General features: G+C 28.4%; 2 protein-coding genes across 2 annotated transcripts; both read right to left on the bottom strand.

Annotated features, from left to right (window-relative positions):
* Positions 1 to 1,117: 1,117 nt before the first annotated feature.
* Positions 1,118 to 2,127, bottom strand: LOC135131546 (angiopoietin-related protein 2-like). Its single transcript, XM_064059343.1, has 2 exons — positions 1,782 to 2,127; positions 1,118 to 1,624 (listed from the first exon to the last, which is right to left on the bottom strand). Exons 1-2 carry the CDS (start codon positions 2,119 to 2,121, stop codon positions 1,158 to 1,160), a joined length of 807 nt encoding a protein of 268 aa, XP_063915413.1. The 5' UTR covers positions 2,122 to 2,127; the 3' UTR covers positions 1,118 to 1,157.
* A 14,035-nt stretch (positions 2,128 to 16,162) lies between these two features.
* LOC135131518 (angiopoietin-related protein 2-like) lies at positions 16,163 to 17,488 on the bottom strand. The gene is made up of 2 exons (XM_064059298.1): positions 17,120 to 17,488; positions 16,163 to 16,870 (listed from the first exon to the last, which is right to left on the bottom strand). Exons 1-2 carry the CDS (start codon positions 17,463 to 17,465, stop codon positions 16,506 to 16,508), a joined length of 711 nt encoding a protein of 236 aa, XP_063915368.1. The 5' UTR covers positions 17,466 to 17,488; the 3' UTR covers positions 16,163 to 16,505.
* Positions 17,489 to 20,059: the final 2,571 nt, after the last annotated feature.

The following is a 20,059-nucleotide window of genomic DNA, read 5'->3' as shown; positions in this document are numbered from 1 at the left end:
TCCATTTTTCAATTTTTCGATTTTTCGGTTTTTCTATTTTTGAATGGCTTGATGTTTCAGCTTTGGGAATTTTCAATTGTTCGATTCTTTAATTTTTCAATTTTAAGTTTTAATTTTTCAATTTTAAGTGTATAAATTTTTCCATTTTTTGATATATCCATTTCTCGATTTGCTAATTTTTCGTTTCTACCATTTTTCAATATGTTTATTTTTCGATTTTTCGACTTTTAAAATTTTATGTGTTTCAAATTTTTGATGAGTTGCTTTTTTGATGTTTCGATTATTCCATTGTTAAATTTCCCAATTTGTCAATTTTTCCGTTTTTCGAATTTCTTTTTGATTTTGTAATTCTACAATTATTCGATTAGTCAATTTACTGTTTCTTCAGTTCGAAATCGAGTGATCGAAAGTCGAGAAATTGGAAAATTAAGAAATCGAAATCGGCTAGAATTGAAAAATCGAAAAATTAAAAACGCGAAAAATCCAAAAATTGTGCAATAAAAAAATCTAAACATTGAAATATTGAAAAATTGAGAAATTTTAAAACTGAAAAATCGATAAACCGAAAACTTAAAAATTCGAAAAATTGAAAAATAGAAATATCGAAGAACAGAATAATCGAAAAATCTAAAAATTATAAAAATTGAAGAATTGAAATATCGAAAAATTATAAATAGGGGAACTGAGACATCAAAAAATCGAAAAATTGAAGATTCGAGATATTGAAAAATCCCTAAACTGAAAATCGAAAAATTGAAAAATAGAAAAATTAAAGAATTAAAAAATCGAAAAATCCCATTACTGAAATATCGAAAATTGAAAATAGGGAAAATAAAAAACTGAAAAATAGAAAAGCCGAAAAATACTGACATCAAAAAATCGGACAATGGACAGCTCGAAATCGACCAAAATTGAAAAATAGAAAAGTTGAACTTGGTCATGGTTCAGAAGTATGTACGATAACCTGATAACTCCAACCGTTTTTCCAGAATCACATACTGAGATTACACAATTTTTGGAATTTAAATGATTCAATCACAAAACAGATAAAACCAGTACATGCACAAATCGTTTATTGACCACTGATACACTACATAAACAAATTTAAAATCTAGGTACTAACTTTTTATCACAAACATACACATTCAGATTTAGGTTTAATTTCTGGGTGTTGTTTTAGGGAAACTAACTAATTTTTTGAAATAAGGACGTTTGTAGAGAGAACGATACGGTGGTCGCGGTCTCACCTTCATGCTCACCTTCTGGAGGCATTGTTTTCTATGCCAAGTTCTCCAGTAGATGCACTTGTAACGCTTTCCGAATGGCGCATCCCTTGGGTAGTACGTCCCAGTAGGAAGACCTCTTGTACAGTTCCTGAACCACCATCCCGCGTTGATCTCATCGGCGCAGTTGCCATTATACATGTCGTTGTCTCTATCTATAGTGCTAAATTTCAATCCAGACTGGTCATAAAGACTGTCGCCGGCGTCACCATGCGCTCCTGTTAGCAGTTTTATAGTATAATCGGTGTCTTTACCGGCAATCATGAAGCCTGCGTAAGTCACGGTTGCCACCCTGTTCCGCCAATCAACAAGTTCGACGGAGAGTTCGTTAATTTCGTGGCCTGAAAAAAAATGGATTCAATATTTTGTTTTGTCAGTCTTTGTCTTAGTTAAAGAAGAAAAAGTAACCTTGGGACGTCTCCAATTTCTTTAAGTCAAAAAAATAAAAAATAAATCTTTACAAAATATGGAACGAAGGAGGAACTGCAGGTCCATTACCTGTTAACTGGTAAATCTTTTCCAATCCTAACCAGAAATCTCCTGCAAGATGGCCAAATCCGTTCACGTAGCTGTCCCAGTCTCTGAAAAAACTTTGGTTTCCCGTAAATCTGTTCAAAATATAAGTCCAGTGAGTCTTTGGATTCTTAAAGTCGCATAAAACTGCGAAGGGTTCTTCAGCATATTCGGGTTTTATTGTGTGAAATTTGCTAAAGTATCGCTCTTTAATGTCTGAGCAATCTCTTGGGTAAGGTCTCTTGAGTTCTGTTACAGGTACGTTCAACGATGAAAATTTAAACAAAGTTAAAAAAAACACAACAAAAAGAACTGGAGATAACATTGTGGAACGCAGCAGCAAGTGTGTCTGTGGACTATCTTGAGGCGACTAACAAAATAGTAGGTAGAAGCCCAAGATGGGAGTCTAGTGGCGGTTCATTGTTGTTATGCAGCGGAGCACCGACGTACACGTTACCGCCGCACCACATATAGTGAGGTACGAAAATGTTTCAGTTCTGGAGTATCCTGATTTTTAGACATTTTCAAATTTTTGATTCTTCAATTTATTGATATTTCTGTCTCTCAAGTTTTCTTTTTTCCAATTATTCGAATTTTTGAATTTTCGAATTTCGGTTTTAGATTTTTCGATTTTTTATTTTTCGACTTTTCAATTTCTGTTTTTTACAGTTTTTCGGTTCCTGAAGTTTTCGACGTTTTAGTTTCAGGATTTTCGATTTTTCGACAAGAATTTCGATTTTTTAAATTTAACTTATTCAATTTTTCGATTTATCACCATTTTTGCATTTTCCAATTTTCAGATTTTTGGAATTTTTCAATTTTTTATTCTTCAATTTCTCCATTTTTCGAATTCTCGCTTTCTCGGTTAATGAATTTTAAGACTTCTCGATTTTTCGAAATTTCAGTTTTGGAGTATTTTGATTTTTAGACTTTTTCGTTTCTCGATTAATTAATTTTTTGATTTCTGGGTTTATCAAATTTTTGATTCTTCAATTTATTGATATTTCTGTCCCTCAATTGGTCTTTTTTTCAATTTTTCGAATTTTTGAATTTCCGACTTTCGGTTTTAGATTTTTCGATATTTTATTTTTCGACTTTCCAGTTTATTTTTTTTAGTTGTTCGGTTCCTAAAATTTTCAACGTTTTAGTTTCGGGATTTTCGGCTTTTCTGTTTCTTGATTTTTCAGTTGTTCGATGTTATATTTGTCAATTCGACTTTTTGATTTCCCTATTTCAATTTTTCCATTTTTCGAATTTTCGATTTTTCGACATTAAAATTTCGATTTTTTAAATTTAAATTTTTCGATTTTTCGATTTATCACCATTTCGATATTTCGATTATTCAATTATGTGATTTTTCGATTCTGGGTTTTCCGGCTTTTAGATTTTAAAATTTTTGCATTTTCCAGTTTTCAAATTTTTGGTATTTTTCAATTTTTTATTCTTGAATTATTCCATTTTTAGAGTTTCTAAGTTTTCGGTTTTTCGATTGTTCGAATTCACGCTTTCTCGATTTTCTGGTTTTCATATTTCTCGATTTTTCAGTTTTTCAATTCCTCAGTTTTTAGAATTTCTGATGCATTGATTTTTCTGCTTTTCGATTTTCGATTTCTCGATTTTTCAATTTTTCGATGTTTCAGTTTTGGAGTAGTTTGATTTTTTGATTTTTCCATTTTTTTTTATCAATTTTCTGATTTCTGGGTTTATCAATTTTTTGATTCTTTAATTTCTCGATATTTTAATTTCTCGATTTTTCTGTCCGTCGACTTTTCTGTTTTATAACTTTTCGAATTTTAGATTTTTCAACTTTACGATTTCTCTTTCTTCAATTTTTCTGTTCCATGATTTTTCAATTTTTCGATTTCTGAGTTAATCAATCTTTCGATTCTTCGATTTCTCGATATTTTAATTTTTTGATGTTTCTGTACTTCGATTTTTCTATTTTTCAATTTTTGAATTTTTTTGTTTGTCCATTTATTAATTTTTTGATTTCTGGGTCTTTTCAAATTTTAGATTTTTCAACTTTACGATTTCTCTTTCTTCAATTTTTCTGTTTCATGATTTTTCAATTTTTCAATTTCTGAGTTAATCAATTTTTCGATTCTTCGATTTCTCGATATTTTAATTTTTTGATGTTTCTGTCCTTTGATTTTCGTATTTTTCAATTTTTGAATTTTTTATGTTTCTCCATTTATTAATTTTTTGATTTCTGGGTTTATCAAATTTTTGATTCTTCAGTTTATTGATATTTCTGTCCCTCAATTTTTCATTTTTCAATTTTTCTAATTTTTGGATATTCGACTTTCGGTTTTAGATTTTTTGGTTTTTTATTTTTCAATTTCAATTTCTGTTTCTTCAGTTTTCGGTTTCTAAAGTTTTCGACGTTTGAGTTTGGGGGTTTTCGATTTTTCTGTTTCACGATTTTTCAGTTTTTCAATTGTTCGATGTTATATTTGTCAATTCGACTTTTCGATTTCCCTATTTCAATTTTTCCATTTTTCGAATTTTCGTTTTTTCGACATTTGAATTTCGATTTTTTAAATTTAACTTTTTTGAATTTTCGATTTATCACCATTTCGATATTTCGATTTTTCAATTATGTGATTTTTCGATTTCTGGGTTTTCCGGCTTTTGGTTTTTTAAATTTTTTCATTTTCCAATTTTCAGATTTTTGGTATATTTCAATTTTTTATTCTTCAATTTTTCCATTTTTCGAATTCTCGCTTTCTCGGTTAATGGAGTTTTAGACTTCTCGATTTTTCGATGTTTCAGTTTTGGAGTATTTTGATTTTTAGACTTTTTCGTTTCTCCATTTATTAATTTTTTGATTTCTGGGTTTATCAAATTTTTGATTCTTCAGTTTATTGATATTTCTGTCTCTCAAGTTTTCTTTTTCCAATTATTCGAAATTTTGAATTTTCGAAATTCGGTTTTAGATTTTTCGATTTTTTGTTTTTCGACTTTTCAATTTCTGTTTTTTACAGTTTTTCGGTTCCTGAAGTTTTCGACGTTTTAGTTTCCGGATTTTCGATTTTTCTGTTTCTCGTTTTTTCAGTTTTTCAATTGTTTGATGTTATATTTGTCAATTCGACTTTTCGATTTCCCTGTTTCAATTTTTCCATTTTTCGAATATTCGATTTTTCACCATTTCGATATTTCGATTGTTCAATTATGTGAATTTTCGAATTCTGGGTTTTTCGGCTTTTCTGTTTTACAGTTTTTCAATTTCCCTATTTTCAATTTTCCGTTTACTCAATTTTCGATATTTCAGTATTGGGATTTTTCGATTTTTTAATCCTTTAATTTTTCTTCTATTTTTCAATTTTTCCATTTCCAGTTTAGGGATTTTTCAGTATCTCGAATCTTCAATTTTTCGATTTTTGAATTTTAGATTTGTAAATTTTTCGATTTTTTGATGTCTCAGTTCCCCTATTTTTAAATTTTTCGATATTTCAATTCTTCAATTTTTATAATTTTTAGGTTTTTCGATTATTCTGTTCTTCGATATTTCTATTTTCCAATTTTTCGAATTTTTAAGTTTTCGGTTTTTCAATTTTTCAGTTTTAAAATTTCTCAATTTTTCAATATTTCAATGTTTAGATTTTTTTATTCCACAATTTTAGCCGATTTCGATTTCTTAATTTTTCAATTTCTCGACTTTCGATCACTCGATTTCTCAATCTTTTGATGTTTCTGTTTTTTTATTTCTCTATTTTCTTCAGGATCTGAATTCTTCAAATTTTAGATTCTAGAATTTTTTGAAAAATTAAAACTCAAAATTGAAGAATCGAAAAATTGAAAAATCCCAAAGCTGTAACATCAAACTATTCAAAAATAGAAAAACCGAAAAATCGAAAAATTGAAAACTCAAAAAATCGAAAAAATGACAACATCAAAAACCCGAAAAATCAATAACCTGAAAAATCGAAAAATTGAAAATCCAAAAAATCGAAAAATTGAAAAATCAAAAACCTGAAAAATCAATAACCTGAAAAATCGAAAAATTGAAGAATAGAAAAACTGAAAAATCGATAGTCGGGAAATCGAGAAAATTAATCGAAAAATCCAAAAATTGATTAATCGAGAAATTGAAAATTCGAAATGCCAAAAATTGGAACAGTAAACAATCGAAACATTGAAGAACCGAAAATTGAAGAATCTAAAAATTGAAAACTTAAAACATTAAGAAATGAAAAGATGAATAGATAGAGAAATCAGGAAATTGAAGAAACACGGTGGAAAATAATAAAATAAAAAAAAAATCGTTAAACGGAAAAACTGAAAAATTGGGAAATTGAACCATCAAATAATCGAAACGTCGAAGTCTCGATAAACTGAGAAATCGAAAAATTGTAAAACTGAAGAACAAAGAATTTAAAAATCAAAAAATTTGAAAAACCGAAAAGTCAAACGGAAAATTGAAATACCGAAAAACATAAAACCGAGAAATCGCAAAAACCAACACACCTGAAAATCAACACATTAAAAAATTGAAAAACCTAAAATTTAAAAATTCGAAAAATTGAAAAATAGAAAAATCGAAAAATAAAAATATTGCAAACGGAAAAATAGAAAAATCGAGAAATCGAAAAGTCGAAAATCGTTTAATCGAGAAATTGAAAATTCGAAAAACCGAAAATTTAGAAATGCCAAACATTAGAAAAGTAAAAAATCGAAATATTGAAGAGTCTAAAATTTTAGAATCGAAAAATTGGTTTAGGATGATTTGAGGGATCCCTTGTGTCTGGTTTTTGAGTAGTTTGAAGGAAAATTCCAAAATTGAAACGTGGAAAAATTGAAAAATGGAAAAACTGAAAAACTGGGAAATCTAAAAGTCGATAAATCAAAACTTCAATAATGATGTTTTCAGTTCTTCAGTTTTTGACGTTTCTAAATTTTTGTCTTAATTTCTCGATTAATCGATTTTTAATTTTCCCATTTCTCAATTTCTCGAATTCTCAATGTTTCGATTTTTCAGTTTATAAAATTTTCAAATTTTCCGTTTTGGGATTTTTCAATTTTTCAATTCTTCTTTTCAAGTTTTCTCCCGTTTTTAATTTTTCTTTTTTTCGAGTTTTCAGTTTTTCGATTTTTCGATTTATCCTTTTTTTATTTTAAATTTTTCAATTTTTAACTATTCTATTTTTCAATTTTGGTCGATTTCGAGCTCTCCATTCTCCGATTTTTTTTTTCAATTTTTAGATTTTCGGCTTTTCTATTTTACGGTTTTTCAATTTCCCTATTTTCAATTTTCCGTTTACTAAATTTTTCGATATTTCAGTAATGAGATTTTTCGATTTTTTAATTCTTTAATTTTTCGAATTCACGCTTTCTCGATTTTCTGGTTTTCATATTTCTCGATTTTTCAGTTTTTCAATTCTGAAGTTTTTTAAAATTTCTGATGCATTGATTTTTCTGCTTTTCGACTTTCGATTTCTCGATTTTTCAATTTTTCGATGTTTCAGTTTTGGAGTAGTTTGATTTTTTGACTTTTCCATTTTTTTTAATCAATTTTCTGATTTGTGGGTTTATCAATTTTTTGATTCTTTAATCTCTCGATATTTTAATTCCTCGATTTTTCTGTCCGTCGACTTTTCTGTTTTATAACTTTTCAAATTTTAGATTTTTCAACTTTACGATTTCTCTTTCTTCAATTTTACTGTTTCATGATTTTTCAATTTTTCGATTTCTGAGTTAATCAATCTTTCGATTCTTCGATTTCTCGATATTTTAATTTTTTGATGTTTCTGTATTTCGATTTTTCTATTTTTCAATTTTTGAATTTTTTTGTTTCTCCATTTATTAATTTTTTGATTTCTGGGTTTATCAAATTTTTGATTCTTCAATTTATTGATGCTTTCGTCCCTCAATTTTTCTGTTTTTCAATTTTTCGAATTTTTGAATTTTCGACTTTCGGTTTTAAATTTTTCGAATTTTTATGTTTCGACTTTATAATTTCTGTTTTTTTCAGTTTTTCGGTTCCTAAAGTTTTCGACGTTTAGTTTCGGGATTTTCGATTTTTCTGATTCTCGATTTTCAGTTTTTAATTGTTTGATGTTATATTTGTCAATTGGACTTTTCGATTTCCCTATTTCAATTTTTCCAATTTTCGACATTTGAATTTTGATTTTTTAAATTTAAATTTTTCGATTTTTCGATTTATCACCATTTCGATATTTCGATTTTTCAATAATGTGATTTTTCGAATTCTGGGTTTTCCGGCTTTTGGATTTTTAAGTTTTTGCATTTTCCAATTTTCAGATTTTTGGTATTTTTCAATTTTTTATTCTTCAATTTTCCCATTTTTCGGATTCTCGCTTTCTCGGTTAATGGATTTTTAGACTTCTCTCTTTTGGAGTAGTTTTGATTTTTCGACTTTTCCATTTTTCCCTTTATCAATTTTCTGATTTCTGTGTTTATCAATTTTTTGATTCCTCAATTTCTCGATATTTTAATTTCTCGATTTTTCTGTCGACTTTCGATTTTCGATTTTTCAATTTTTTGACTTTTCAAATTTTGGATTTTTCGACTTTACGATTTTTTTTTTCAGTTTTTTATTTCACTTTTGGAATTTTCAAATTTTCGGTTTTTCTATTTCTTGATTTTTCAGTTTTTCGATTTCTGGGTTAATAAATCTATCGATTGTTCGATTTCTCGATATTTTAATTTTTTGACTTTTAAAATTAATTTTTCGTTTGAGTTTCGGTATTTTCAAATTTTCGATTTTTCTATTACTCGATTTTTCAATTTTTCGATTTCTGGCTTAATCAATTTGTTGATTCATCAATTTCTCGATATTTTAATTTTTCCATGTTTCTGTGCTTCGAATTATCTCTTTTTTAATTTTTTGAATTTTTGAATTTTTGACTTTCGATTTTCGATTTTTCAATTTTTCGACTTTTGAAATTTTAGATTTTTCGACTTTTGTTTGGATCCCGAAGCATGATTTTCTGTTACGACGTCTGAATGTCTTTTCGGAGGGAAAAACCTCCCTGAGGCCATGAGTCGCGGTTAAGGATTTTATCAGTATCCGATTGTAGAACGTTTAATTATCCACAATAATAACAACGCAAATAATTTTCAACATTTAAAGTAATTTCTGGATCGATTATAAGAATAAGTAATAGAAATCGAGAATAAAGATCGAGAATAAGTAATAGAAATGTCGCTTTTCCATAGTACCTACGCAGGGATAAGGACGAAGTTTTTTCCCCGTTATAAAAGATTTTGATTTTTAACGCTGATTTCGACTTCTTAAATAGTATATTTATCGGTGGAAATATTCAAAATATCAATGACCTTATCACGTTTATCGGTGTTTTAGACACGTTTATCAGTGAAAAAGCAGCGCCGAACGATTTGTGTGTGTTTTCACTACTCTTTTTATAGACGTAGACGAAGGTTTTTACAGGTGGTGAATTTGACACATTTTTTCGCTGGAGCACTGAAGAAAAGTTATCGATGTTATGTCTATTTTCGAAGTTATAACGACCCAAAACCGATGAAATTCCAAAATCAACATTTGGGCTTAAAGCACAATAAAACTTCTAGCTTTCATATCAACCACCTTCTTACTGATACCTCAAGGCTCCAAATTGAGCCCCCTACATTTTTCAGTTTTTAAAACTGACATCATTTACATGCTAAAGTTTTGTAAAATTCATCTATACGCCGACGATATTCAATTATTATTTTTAAGTTTCCCTCCCTGTGAAATATTACATGCTTAAGAACGGATTAAGCATGACTTAAACGAGATTTATAAATGGACATCAGAAAAATCGAGAAATTAAAATATCCAGAAATTGAGGAATCAAAAAATTGATAAACCCAGAAATCAGAAAATTGATAAAGGGAAAAATGGAATAGTCAAAAAATCAAACTACTCCAAAACTGAAATATCGAAAAATTTTAAAATACCAAAAATCCGAAAATTGGAAAATGCCAAAATTTAAAAATCGAAAAGCCGGAAAACCCAGTAATCGAAAAATCACATAATTGAACAATCGAAATATCGAAGTGGTGATAAATCGAAAAATCGAAAAAGTTAAATTTAAAAAATCGAAATTCAATATCGAAAAATCGAAAATTCGAAAAATGGAAAAATTGAAATAAGGAAATCAAAAGGTCGAATTGACAAATATAACATCAAACAATTGAAAAATGTAAAATCAGGAAACAGAAAAATCGAAAATTCCGAAACTAAGACGTCGAAAATTTTAGGAACCGAAAAACTGAAAAAAACAGAAACTGAAAAGTCGAAAAATAAAAAAATGGAAAAATCTAAAACCGAAAGTCGAAAATTCAACAATTCGAAAAACTAAAAAAAGACAAATTGAGGGACGGAAATATCAATAAATTGAAGAAACAAAAATTTGGTAGACCCAGAAATGAAAAAATTAATAAATGGAGAAACGAAAAAGTCTAAAAATCAAAATACTCCAAAAGTGAAACATCGAAAAATCGAAAAGTCTAAAAATCCATTAACCGAGAAAGCTAGAATTCGAAAAATGGAAAAATTGAAGAATAAAAAATTGCAAAATACCAAAAATATGAAAATTGGAAAATGCAAAAATTTAAAAATCGAAAATCCGGAAAACCCAGAAATCGAAAAATCACATAATTGAACAATCAAAATATCGAAATAGTGATAAATCGAAAAATCAAAAAGTTAAATTTAAAAAATTGACATTCAAATGTCGAAAAATCGAAAATTCGCAAAATGGAAGAATTAAAATGGGGAAATCAAAAAGTCGAATTGACAAATATAACATCAAACAATTGAAAAATGTAAAATCCAGAAACATAAAATTCGAAATTTCCGAAAGTAAAACGTCGAAAACTTTAGGAACCGAAAAACTGAAAAAACAGAAATTGAATAGTCCAAAAATAAAAAATCGAAAAATATAAAACCGAGAGTCAAAAATTCAAAAATTGGAAAAATTGTGGGACAGAAATATCAATAAATTGAAGAATAAAAAATTTGATAAACTCGGAAATCAAAAAATTAATAAATGGAGAAACGAAAAATTTTAAAATTCAAAATACTCCAAAACTGAAACATCGAAAAATCGAGAAGTCTAAAAATCCATTAACCGAGAAAGCAAGAATTCGAAAAACGGAAAAATTGAAGAATAAATAATTGAAAAATTCCAAAAATCTGAAAAACGGAAAATGCAAAAATATAAAAATCGAAAAGCCGGGAAACCCAGAAATCGAAAAATCACATAATTGAACAATCGAAATATCGATCTGGTGATAAATCGAAAAATCGAAAAAGTTAAATTTAAAAAATCGAAATTGAAATGTCGAAAAATCGAAAATTCAAAAAATGGAAAAATTGAAATAGGAAAATCAAAAAGTCGAATTGACAAATATATCATCAAACAAATGAAAAACTGAAAAATCAACAGAAAAATCGAAAATCCGGAAACTAAAACGTCGAAAACTTTAGGAACCGAAAAATTGAAAAAAAAATTGATAAGTCGAAAAACAAAAATTCGAAAAATCTTAAACCGAAAGTAGAAAATTCAAAAATTGGAAAAATTGAGGGACAGAAATATCAAAAAATTGAAGAATCAAAAATTTGATAAACCCAGAAATCAAAAAATTAATAAATGGAGAAACGAAAAATTCTAAAAACCAAAATACTCCAAAACTGAAACATCGAAAAATCGAGAAGCCTAAAAATCCATTAACCGAGAAAGCGAGAATTCGAAAAATGGAAAAATTGAAGAATAAAAAATTTAAAAATACCAAAAATCTGAAAATTAAAAAATGCAAAAATTTACAAATCGAAAAACCGGAAAACCCAGAAATCGAAAAATCACATAATTGAACAATCAAAATATCGATCTGGTGATAAATCGAAAAATCGAAAAAGTTAAATTTAAAAAATCAAAATTCAAATGTCGAAAAATCGAAAATTCGTAAATTGGTTAAATTGAAATAGGAAAAACAAAAAGTCGAATTGACAAATATAACATCGAACAATTGAAAAACTGAAAAATCGAGAACAGAAAAATCGAAAATCCCGAAACTAAAACGTCGAAAACTTTAGGAACCGAAAAACTGAAAAAAACAGAAATTGAATAGTCAAAAAATAAAAAATCGAAAATATAAAACCGAAAGTCAAAAATTCAAAAATTGGAAAAATTGTGGGGCAGAAATATCAATAAATTGAAGAATCAAAAATTTGATAAACCCTGAAATCAAAAATTTAATAAATGGAGAAACGAAAAAGTCTAAAAATCAAAATACTCATTACTGAAATATGGAAAAATCGAGAAGTCTAAAAATCAATTAACCGAGGAAGCGAGAATTCGAAAAATGGAAAAATTGGAGAATAAAAAATTGAAAAATACCAAAATTCTGGAAAATGCAAAAATTTAGAAATCGAAAAACCGAAAAACCCAGAAATCGAAAAATCACATAATTGAACAATCGAAATATCGAAATGGTGAAAAATCAAAAAAGTTAAATTTAATAAATCGAAATTCAATGTCGAAAAATCGAAAATTCGAAAAATGGAAAAATTGAAATAGGAAAATCGAAAAGTCGAGTGGACAAATATAACATCGAACAATTGAAAACCTGAAAAATCGAGAAACAGAAAATTCGAAAATCGCGAAACTTAAACGTCGAAAACTTTAGGAACCGAAAAACTGAAAAAAACAGAAATTGAAAAGTCGAAAAATAAAAAATCTAAAAATCTAAAACCGAAAGTCGAAAATTCAAAAATTCGAAAAACTGAAAAAAAAGAAAAATTTAGGGACGGAAATATTAATAAATTGAAGAATCAAAAATTTGAAAAATCCAGAAATCAAAAAATTAATAATGGAGAAACGAAAAAGTCTAAAAACCAAAATACTCCAAAACCGGAACTTCGAAAAATCGAGGAGTCTAAAAATCGATTAACTTAGAAAGCGAGAATTCGAAAAATGCTAAATTTGAAGAATAAAAGATTGAAAAATTACAAAAATCTGAAAATTGGAAAATGCAAAAATTTAAAAATTGAAAAACCGGAAAACCCAGAATTCGAAAAATCACATAATTGAACAATCGAAATATCGAACTGGTGATAAATCGAAAAATCGAAAAAGTTAAATTTAAAAAATCGAAATTCAATTGTCGAAAAATCGTAAATTTGAAAAATGGAAAAATTGAAAAAAGGAAATCAAAAAGTCGAATTGACAAATATAACATCAAACAAATGAAAAACTGAAAAATCGAGAAACAGAAAAATTGAAAATCCCGAAACTAAAACGTCGAAAACTTTAGGAACCGAAAAACTGAGAAAACAGACACTGAAAAGTCAAAAAATAAAAAATCGATAAGTCTAAATCCGAAGGTCGAAATTTCAAAAATTCTAAAAATTGAAAACAAGAAAAATTGAGGGACAGAAATACCAATAAATTGAAGAATCAAAAATTTGATAAACCCAGAAATCAAAAAATTAATAAATGCAGAAACGAAATAGTCTAAAAATCAAAACACTCCAAAACTGAAGCATCGAAAAATCGAGAAGTCTAAAAATCCATTAATCGAGAAAGCGAGAACTCGAAAAATGGGAAAATTGAAGAATAAAAAATTGAAAAATTCCAAAAATTTGAAAATTGGAAAATGCAAAAATTTAAAAATCGAAAAACCGGAAAACCCAGAAATCGAAAAATCACATAATTGAACAATCAAAATATCGATCTGGTGATAAATCGAAAAATCGAAAAAGTTAAATTTAAAAAATCGAAATTCAATTGTCGAAAAATCGTAAATTTGAAAAATGGAAAAATTGAAAAAAGGAAATCAAAAAGTCGAATTGACAAATATAACATCGAACAACTGAAAAACTGAAAAATCGAAAATCCCGAAATTAAAACGTCGAAAACGATAGGAACTGAAAAACTGAAAAAACCAGAAATTGAAAAGTCGAAAAATATAAGATCGAAAGTTGAAAATTCAAAAATTGACAAAATTGAGGGACAAAAATATCAATAAATTGAAGAATCAAAAATTTGATAAACCCAGAAATGAAAAAATTAATAAATGGAGAAACGAAAAATTCTAAAAACCAAAATACTCCAAAACTGAAGCATCGAAAAATCGAGAAGTCTAAAAATCCATTAACCATGAAAGCGAGAATTCGAAAAATGGAAAAATTGAAGAACAAAAAATTGAAAAATTCCAAAAATCCGAAAATTGGAAAATGCAAAAATTTAAAAATCGAAAATCCGGAAAACCCAGAAATCGAAAAATCACATAATTGAACAATCGAAATATCGAGGTGGTGATAAATCGAAAAATCGAAGAAGTTAAATTTAAAAAATCGAAATTCAATGTCGAAAAATCGAAAATTCGAAAAATGGAAAAATTGAAATAGGAAAATCAAAAAGTCGAATTGACAAATATAACATCGAACAATTGAAAACCTGAAAAATCGAGAAACAGAAAAATCGAAAATCCCGAAACTAAAACGTCGAAAACTTTAGAAACTGAAAAACTGAAAAAACCAGACATTGAAAAGTCGAAAAATAAAAAATCGAATAATCTAAAACCGAAAGTCGAATATTCAAAAATGCAAATAATTGGAAAAAAGAAAACTTGATAGACAGAAATATCAATAAATTGGAGAATCAAAAATTTGATAAACCCAGAAATCAAAAAATTAATAAATGGAGAAACAAAAAAGTCTAAAAACCAAAACACTCCAAAACTGAAACTTCGAAAAATCGAGAAGTCTAAAAATCCATTAACCGAGAAAGCAAGAATTCAAAAAATGGAAAAATTGAAGAATAAAAAATTGAAAAATACCAAAAATCTGAAAATTGGAAAATACAAAAATTTAAAAATCGAATATCCGGAAAACCCAGAAATCGAAAAATCACATAATTGAACAATCAAAATATCGAACTGGTGATAATCGAAAAATCGAAAAAGTTAAATTTAAAAAATCAAAATTCAAATTTCGAAAAATCGAAAATTCGAAAATTGGATAAATTGAAATAGGAAAAACAAAAAGTCGAATTGACAAATATAACATCGAACAATTGAAAAACTGAAAAATCGAGAAACGGAAAAATCGAAAATCCCGAAACTAAATCGTCGAAAACTTTAGGAACCGAAAAACTGAAAAAATAGGAATTGAAAAGTCGAAAAACAAAAATTCGAAAAATCTAAAACCGAAAGTCGAAAATTCAAAAATTGGAAAAATCGAGGGACAGAAATATCAATAAATTGAAGAATAAAAAATTTGATAAACTCGGAAATCAAAAAATTAATAAATGGAGAAACGAAAAACTCTAAAAATCAAAATACTCCAAAACTGAAACTTCGAAAAATCGCGTAGTCTAAAAATCCATTAACCGAGAAAGCGAGAATTCGAAAAATGGAAAAATTGAAGAATAAAAAATTGAAAAATTCCAAAATCTGAAAATTGGAAAATACAAAAATTTAAAAATCGAAAAGTTGGAAAACCCAGAAATCGAAAAACACATAATGGAACAATCAAAATATCGAAGTGGTGATAAATCGAAAAATCAAAAAAGTTAAATTTAAAAAATCGAAATTCAATTGTGGAAAAATCGAAAATTCGAAAAATGGAAAAATTGAAATAGGAAAAACAAAAAGTCGAATTGACAAATATAACATCGAACAATTGAAAAACTGAAAAATCGAGAAACATAAAAATCGAAAATCCCGAAACTTAAACGTCGAAAACTTTAGGAACCGAAAAACTGAAAAAAACAGAAATTGAAAAGTCGAAAAATAAAAAATCTAAAAATCTAAAACCGAAAGTCGAAAATTCAAAAATTGGAAAAATTGAGGAACAGAAAAATTAATAAATTGAAGAATCAAAAATTTGATAAACCCAGATCTCAAAAAATTAATAAATGGAAAAACGAATAAGTCTAAAATTCAAAACACTCCAAAACTGAAACATCGAAAAATCGAGAAGTCTAAAAATCCATTAAGCGAGAAAGCGAGAATTCGAAAAATTGAAAAATTCCAAAAATCTGAAAATTGGAAAATGCAAAAATTTAAAAATCGAAAAACCGGAAAACCCAGAAATCGAAAAATCACATAATTGAACAATCAAAATATCGAACTGGTGATAAATCGAAAAATCGAAAAAGTTAAATTTAAAAAATCGAAATTCAAATGTCGAAAAATCGAAAATTCGAAAAATGGAAAAATAGAAACAGGGAAATCAAAAAGTCGAATTGACAAATATAACAAGAATATCGAGAGGTCGAAGATCTTTAAAAAACTCAGAAGCAGACACGTTTTCTGACAATTATACTTTATTTACAATTAACAGCTTCTACAAACGCAATCATATCATAAAAGCATTACAAAAACCATAAGAAAACTTTAACTACTATACACCACAAACAACAATTCGCTACATATGAAAGTTTAACAATAAAAACAAATAAAATTACTTTAAACGTATCTATGTATCAAATACAAAAAAATAAACGTGTATAATACCCTGAGAATCAACTCCAAAAGTAAATGTATCTGGACAACCGAATGTAAATGTATGCGACGTAGGCAAAACAAACGTTTAATGCGTCCGACATATAAACGTGTTTTCTCTACCAAGATGAAGGTAGACGGCGCGAACTTGTTGAAGTTTTTTTTCCAGATACAATATACCGTATTGATACGCACCACCGTTCTTTGTATTTTTTAAAAGTACGTTATTGTTTTTTAAGATTCCTTAGATGGGGACGGTCTGATCTTCATCGTCACCGCCAGGGAGCAGGTTACCGTGCTAGTCGACAAACCTATGCAGTTCCCCGTAAGGCTGTCGGGACCGCAGCCTGGGCCCCACCATCCCCATTTTTCAACATAATCTTCGCATTCGAGTTCGTGTTTATCCTCCGTGCCAAATTTCATTCCAATATAAAATTTCATGGGGTCCGAAGGGTTACCATCACCCTCATTGTACCCAGTTAACATATGTAAATCATAATAGCTCGCTCTATTGCCGATCATGAAGTTCTGGTAACGGATGTATTTCGTGACGTGCCCCTGGTCGACGAGTTCGATGTGGAGCTCGTTCATACTATAGCCTAAAAAAATATGGATACTGTAGGTACTAATAGAGAAATATCATGCGAATTTTTGCGCAATTTTTGAAAATCGGAAGGAACAATTACGTGCAAAGTGATAATTATAACCATTTAGGTTAAATTCATTGTTAGTACTTTGATAAAGAAAAAAGCAACCTTGGAACATCTCCAATTTCTTTACCCAAGTCAAAAAATAAAAAAAATATCTTTTAAAAAATAAATGCAAAGTGGAAATTGCTGGTCTTTTACCTGCTAACTGGTAAATATTTTCTAATCCTAACCAAAACTCCTTTCTCAGATCGCCAAAACCGAACTCGAAGCTGTCCCAATCTCTGGCAAAACTTGAGCCTTTCGGATCTCTGTTCATAATGACAGTCCAACCCCCTCCATCATGTTCCAAGTCGCATTTAACTTGGAAGGGTCGATCAGCAAATTCGGGTTGTATTACGTAAAAGGAGTCCCTATGGTGTGTCTTGTTAACGTCTGTGCAGTGTTGTGGATAGCTTCTATCAAGCATTTTAACATCGTCACCGTTTAACGAAAAACATTGAAAGGAAGCTAAAAAACCAACAACAAAAAGAACTCGGGATAACATTGTTGAACGCGGCAGCAAGCGTTTCTGTGCACTACCTGGAGGAGACTAATAAAATAGTACCTGGATTGGAGACTAGTCGCTGTTCATTGTTGATATGAAGCGGAACAACGACGTACACGTTACCGCCGCACCACATCTAGTAGTAGGGGAACGAGGGGCTTGTTGTAACAGGGGTAAGTTGTAACACTAAATTTTTTCCCAGAATTTACACTCTTTAACGTCAGGTTTTTTACTGAATTTAATTTTTGCACCATAAGACATCATGTCATCACAACCACTGTTCCTTCAACCAACGCAGTGAGTGGATGTGTGCACGTGCTTCGTTTTGGCCAAGTAATGTAAAATATTGCTTTAGTAAAATTTGGTTTTTCGTATCAGTTATTAATTAATTTAAAACGTTTAGTTTTGCATGTAGCTCAAAAATTACTCAACTTTAATATTCCTTACACATTTTGACGCTAAGCCACATAATTTTGTCGAAATGTAATTAAATGTAGAAAATTGTACTACGGGGCATGTTGTAACAATACGCTTGGGGCAAGTTGTAACATGTTACAACTTATCCCAAATTCACTTCTACAAATTTCTTACCTAGCATACGAAAAGCGAGCCAAAATTTTGACCTATGCCATATATTGCTTTCCAGATATATTAAGAAAAAGGAAGACAAAACTCAAATCTTTAATGTTGACTCTTCTTCTAACAGTTTAGTTCAGTTTTACTGAAAAAAAATTGTATATAATGAAGTGTTGTGTTGATTTTTGAAAAATAAAGTCTAAATATGTATCAACATCAGCTTTATTTTTACTGGTACTACCTGTCTCATGGCTGTTACAACTAGCCCCAACCACGGGGCAAGTTGTAACACTGCACTTTTTTTAAGAAAATGCCTGGTGTGAAGTGAAGATGAAAAATTTTGACCTTTTGTCTGTTCAGTCCAATAGGGGAATAGTTAGACTACCGATAGATACTTTTATAATGGTCAAACAGCTAATAGATACCAAATTATATTCGTTTTCCTAAAAACTGTTACAACAAGCCCCTCGTTCCCCTACGATAACTAGTGAAACCAAAAAAATTCTCCGCTTCATTGAAAAATTAAAAAAAGATCTAAGTAGTTACCTCACACTCAAGACGGTGACAGGATAACGAAAAAAAGGTTAAATGTGAGCCCCGCCCACCCGCCCTGATCTCACTCGTGATGATTTTCATTCGTTGTCAGACCGATTTTTTTTATTTTACAATTTTTCGATTTTTCTATTTACAATTTTTCTTTTTTTCGATATGCAGTTTTCCGAGTTTTCGTTTTTAAATTTTTCTATTTTTCTATTTTCCAACTATTAGATTTTTTAATTTATCGTAATGGTAATTTTCAAAATGTCTCATTTTTTCAAATTTCCGATGTTTAATTTTTCGATTTTTCTACTTTTCGAATAACAACACTACGCATATTAAGAAAATTAGTTAAAATATTAGCCCCGCCCATCCGCCCTGATTTCAATTGCGATGAGTTTTTCATTCGTTGTCAGACTTAGAGGCGGGGCGTAACTGCAAAATCAATATTTCCATACAACAATTTAACTGAGATTTTCCGTTTCAGATTTTCATTTTCGTTATTTTTCTCAATTATCCGATTTTTCAATGTTTAGATTCTATATTTTTTTTCAATTTTTATTTTCCTTATTTCTTCAATTTTTAATTTTGTAATTTTCCGATTTACATTTTTTGGGTTTTCTATTTTTTGATTACTCCACTTATCACTTATCGAATAAAAAATGAGAAAGCTGCGAAATTGTAAAATACAAAAATCAAAAATAAAACCGAAACATTGAGAAATGAAAGACAATTTGCAAATTTTCGAATTTTTAACTCTTCGATTTTTTAATTTTTTATATTTTCAATTTTAGAATTTCAGTTTCATGATTTTTAGTTTAGTTTAGTAAGTTTAGTTTTCAATTTTTCGTTTTTTCAATTTTTAGCATCGGTTTTTTATTAATTTTTAAACAATTCTTCGATTTGCCAATGTTCCGATTTTGTAATTTTTCCTTTTTTCAATTTTTCGTTTTTTTTAATTATTCAATTTTAGGACATGAAACTGTCCGAGTTTTCATTTTGAAATTTTCCAGTTTCTGGATTTTCCAACTTTTTTTAAAGCTTCAATTTGTATGGTTTGCAATTGTTCATTTGCATTTTCACGAGTTTTCAATTTTAAATTTTAATTTTTCAATTTTTAAAGTTTCGTTTCTTCAATTTTTGGATTTGCAGTTGTTCGTTTCTGTCTATTTTCTTTATTTTTGCAATTTTTCGATTTCCAATTTTTTCAATTTCTCTATTTTTCAGTGTTTACAGTTATTCGATTTTTGTATGTTTTTTCGATTTTACAATTTTTCTATTTTCAGTTTTTCGTTTTTTTTTTCACATTTTCGATTTTTCAATATTCTCCAATTTTTTAGTTTTTCGATTTTCCAACTTTTGAATGTTTAAATTTTTAGATTCTGCAATTTTCAGCTTGCATTTTCACGAGTTATCATTTTTAAATTTTCCAGTTGTTCGATTTTAGAACTTTTAGATGTTTTAATTTTAATTTTGCAGTT

This window comes from Zophobas morio, unplaced genomic scaffold, assembly GCF_036711695.1.
Source record: "Zophobas morio isolate AGI-343-1 ecotype UQ-CSIRO unplaced genomic scaffold, CSIRO_AGI_Zmor_V1 ptg000020l, whole genome shotgun sequence".
NCBI lineage: Eukaryota > Metazoa > Arthropoda > Insecta > Coleoptera > Tenebrionidae > Zophobas > Zophobas morio.
Note: the sequence above shows the minus strand (reverse complement) of the source record. Positions and strands in the feature narration are given on the sequence as shown.

What these genes read in the sequence shown, in the direction of transcription:
- LOC135131546 (XM_064059343.1), bottom strand. Translation starts at nt 2,121, where the DNA reads ATGTTATCTCCAGTTCTTTTTGTTGTGTTTTTTTTAACTTTGTTTAAA. An exon ending in AAAGATTTACCAGTTAACAG is followed by an intron (nt 1,625 to 1,781) that starts GTAATGGACCTG and finishes ATTTTTTTTCAG; the next exon opens with GCCACGAAATTAACGAACTC.
- LOC135131518 (XM_064059298.1), bottom strand. Translation starts at nt 17,465, where the DNA reads ATGTTATCCCGAGTTCTTTTTGTTGTTGGTTTTTTAGCTTCCTTTCAA. An exon ending in AAATATTTACCAGTTAGCAG is followed by an intron (nt 16,871 to 17,119) that starts GTAAAAGACCAG and finishes ATATTTTTTTAG; the next exon opens with GCTATAGTATGAACGAGCTC.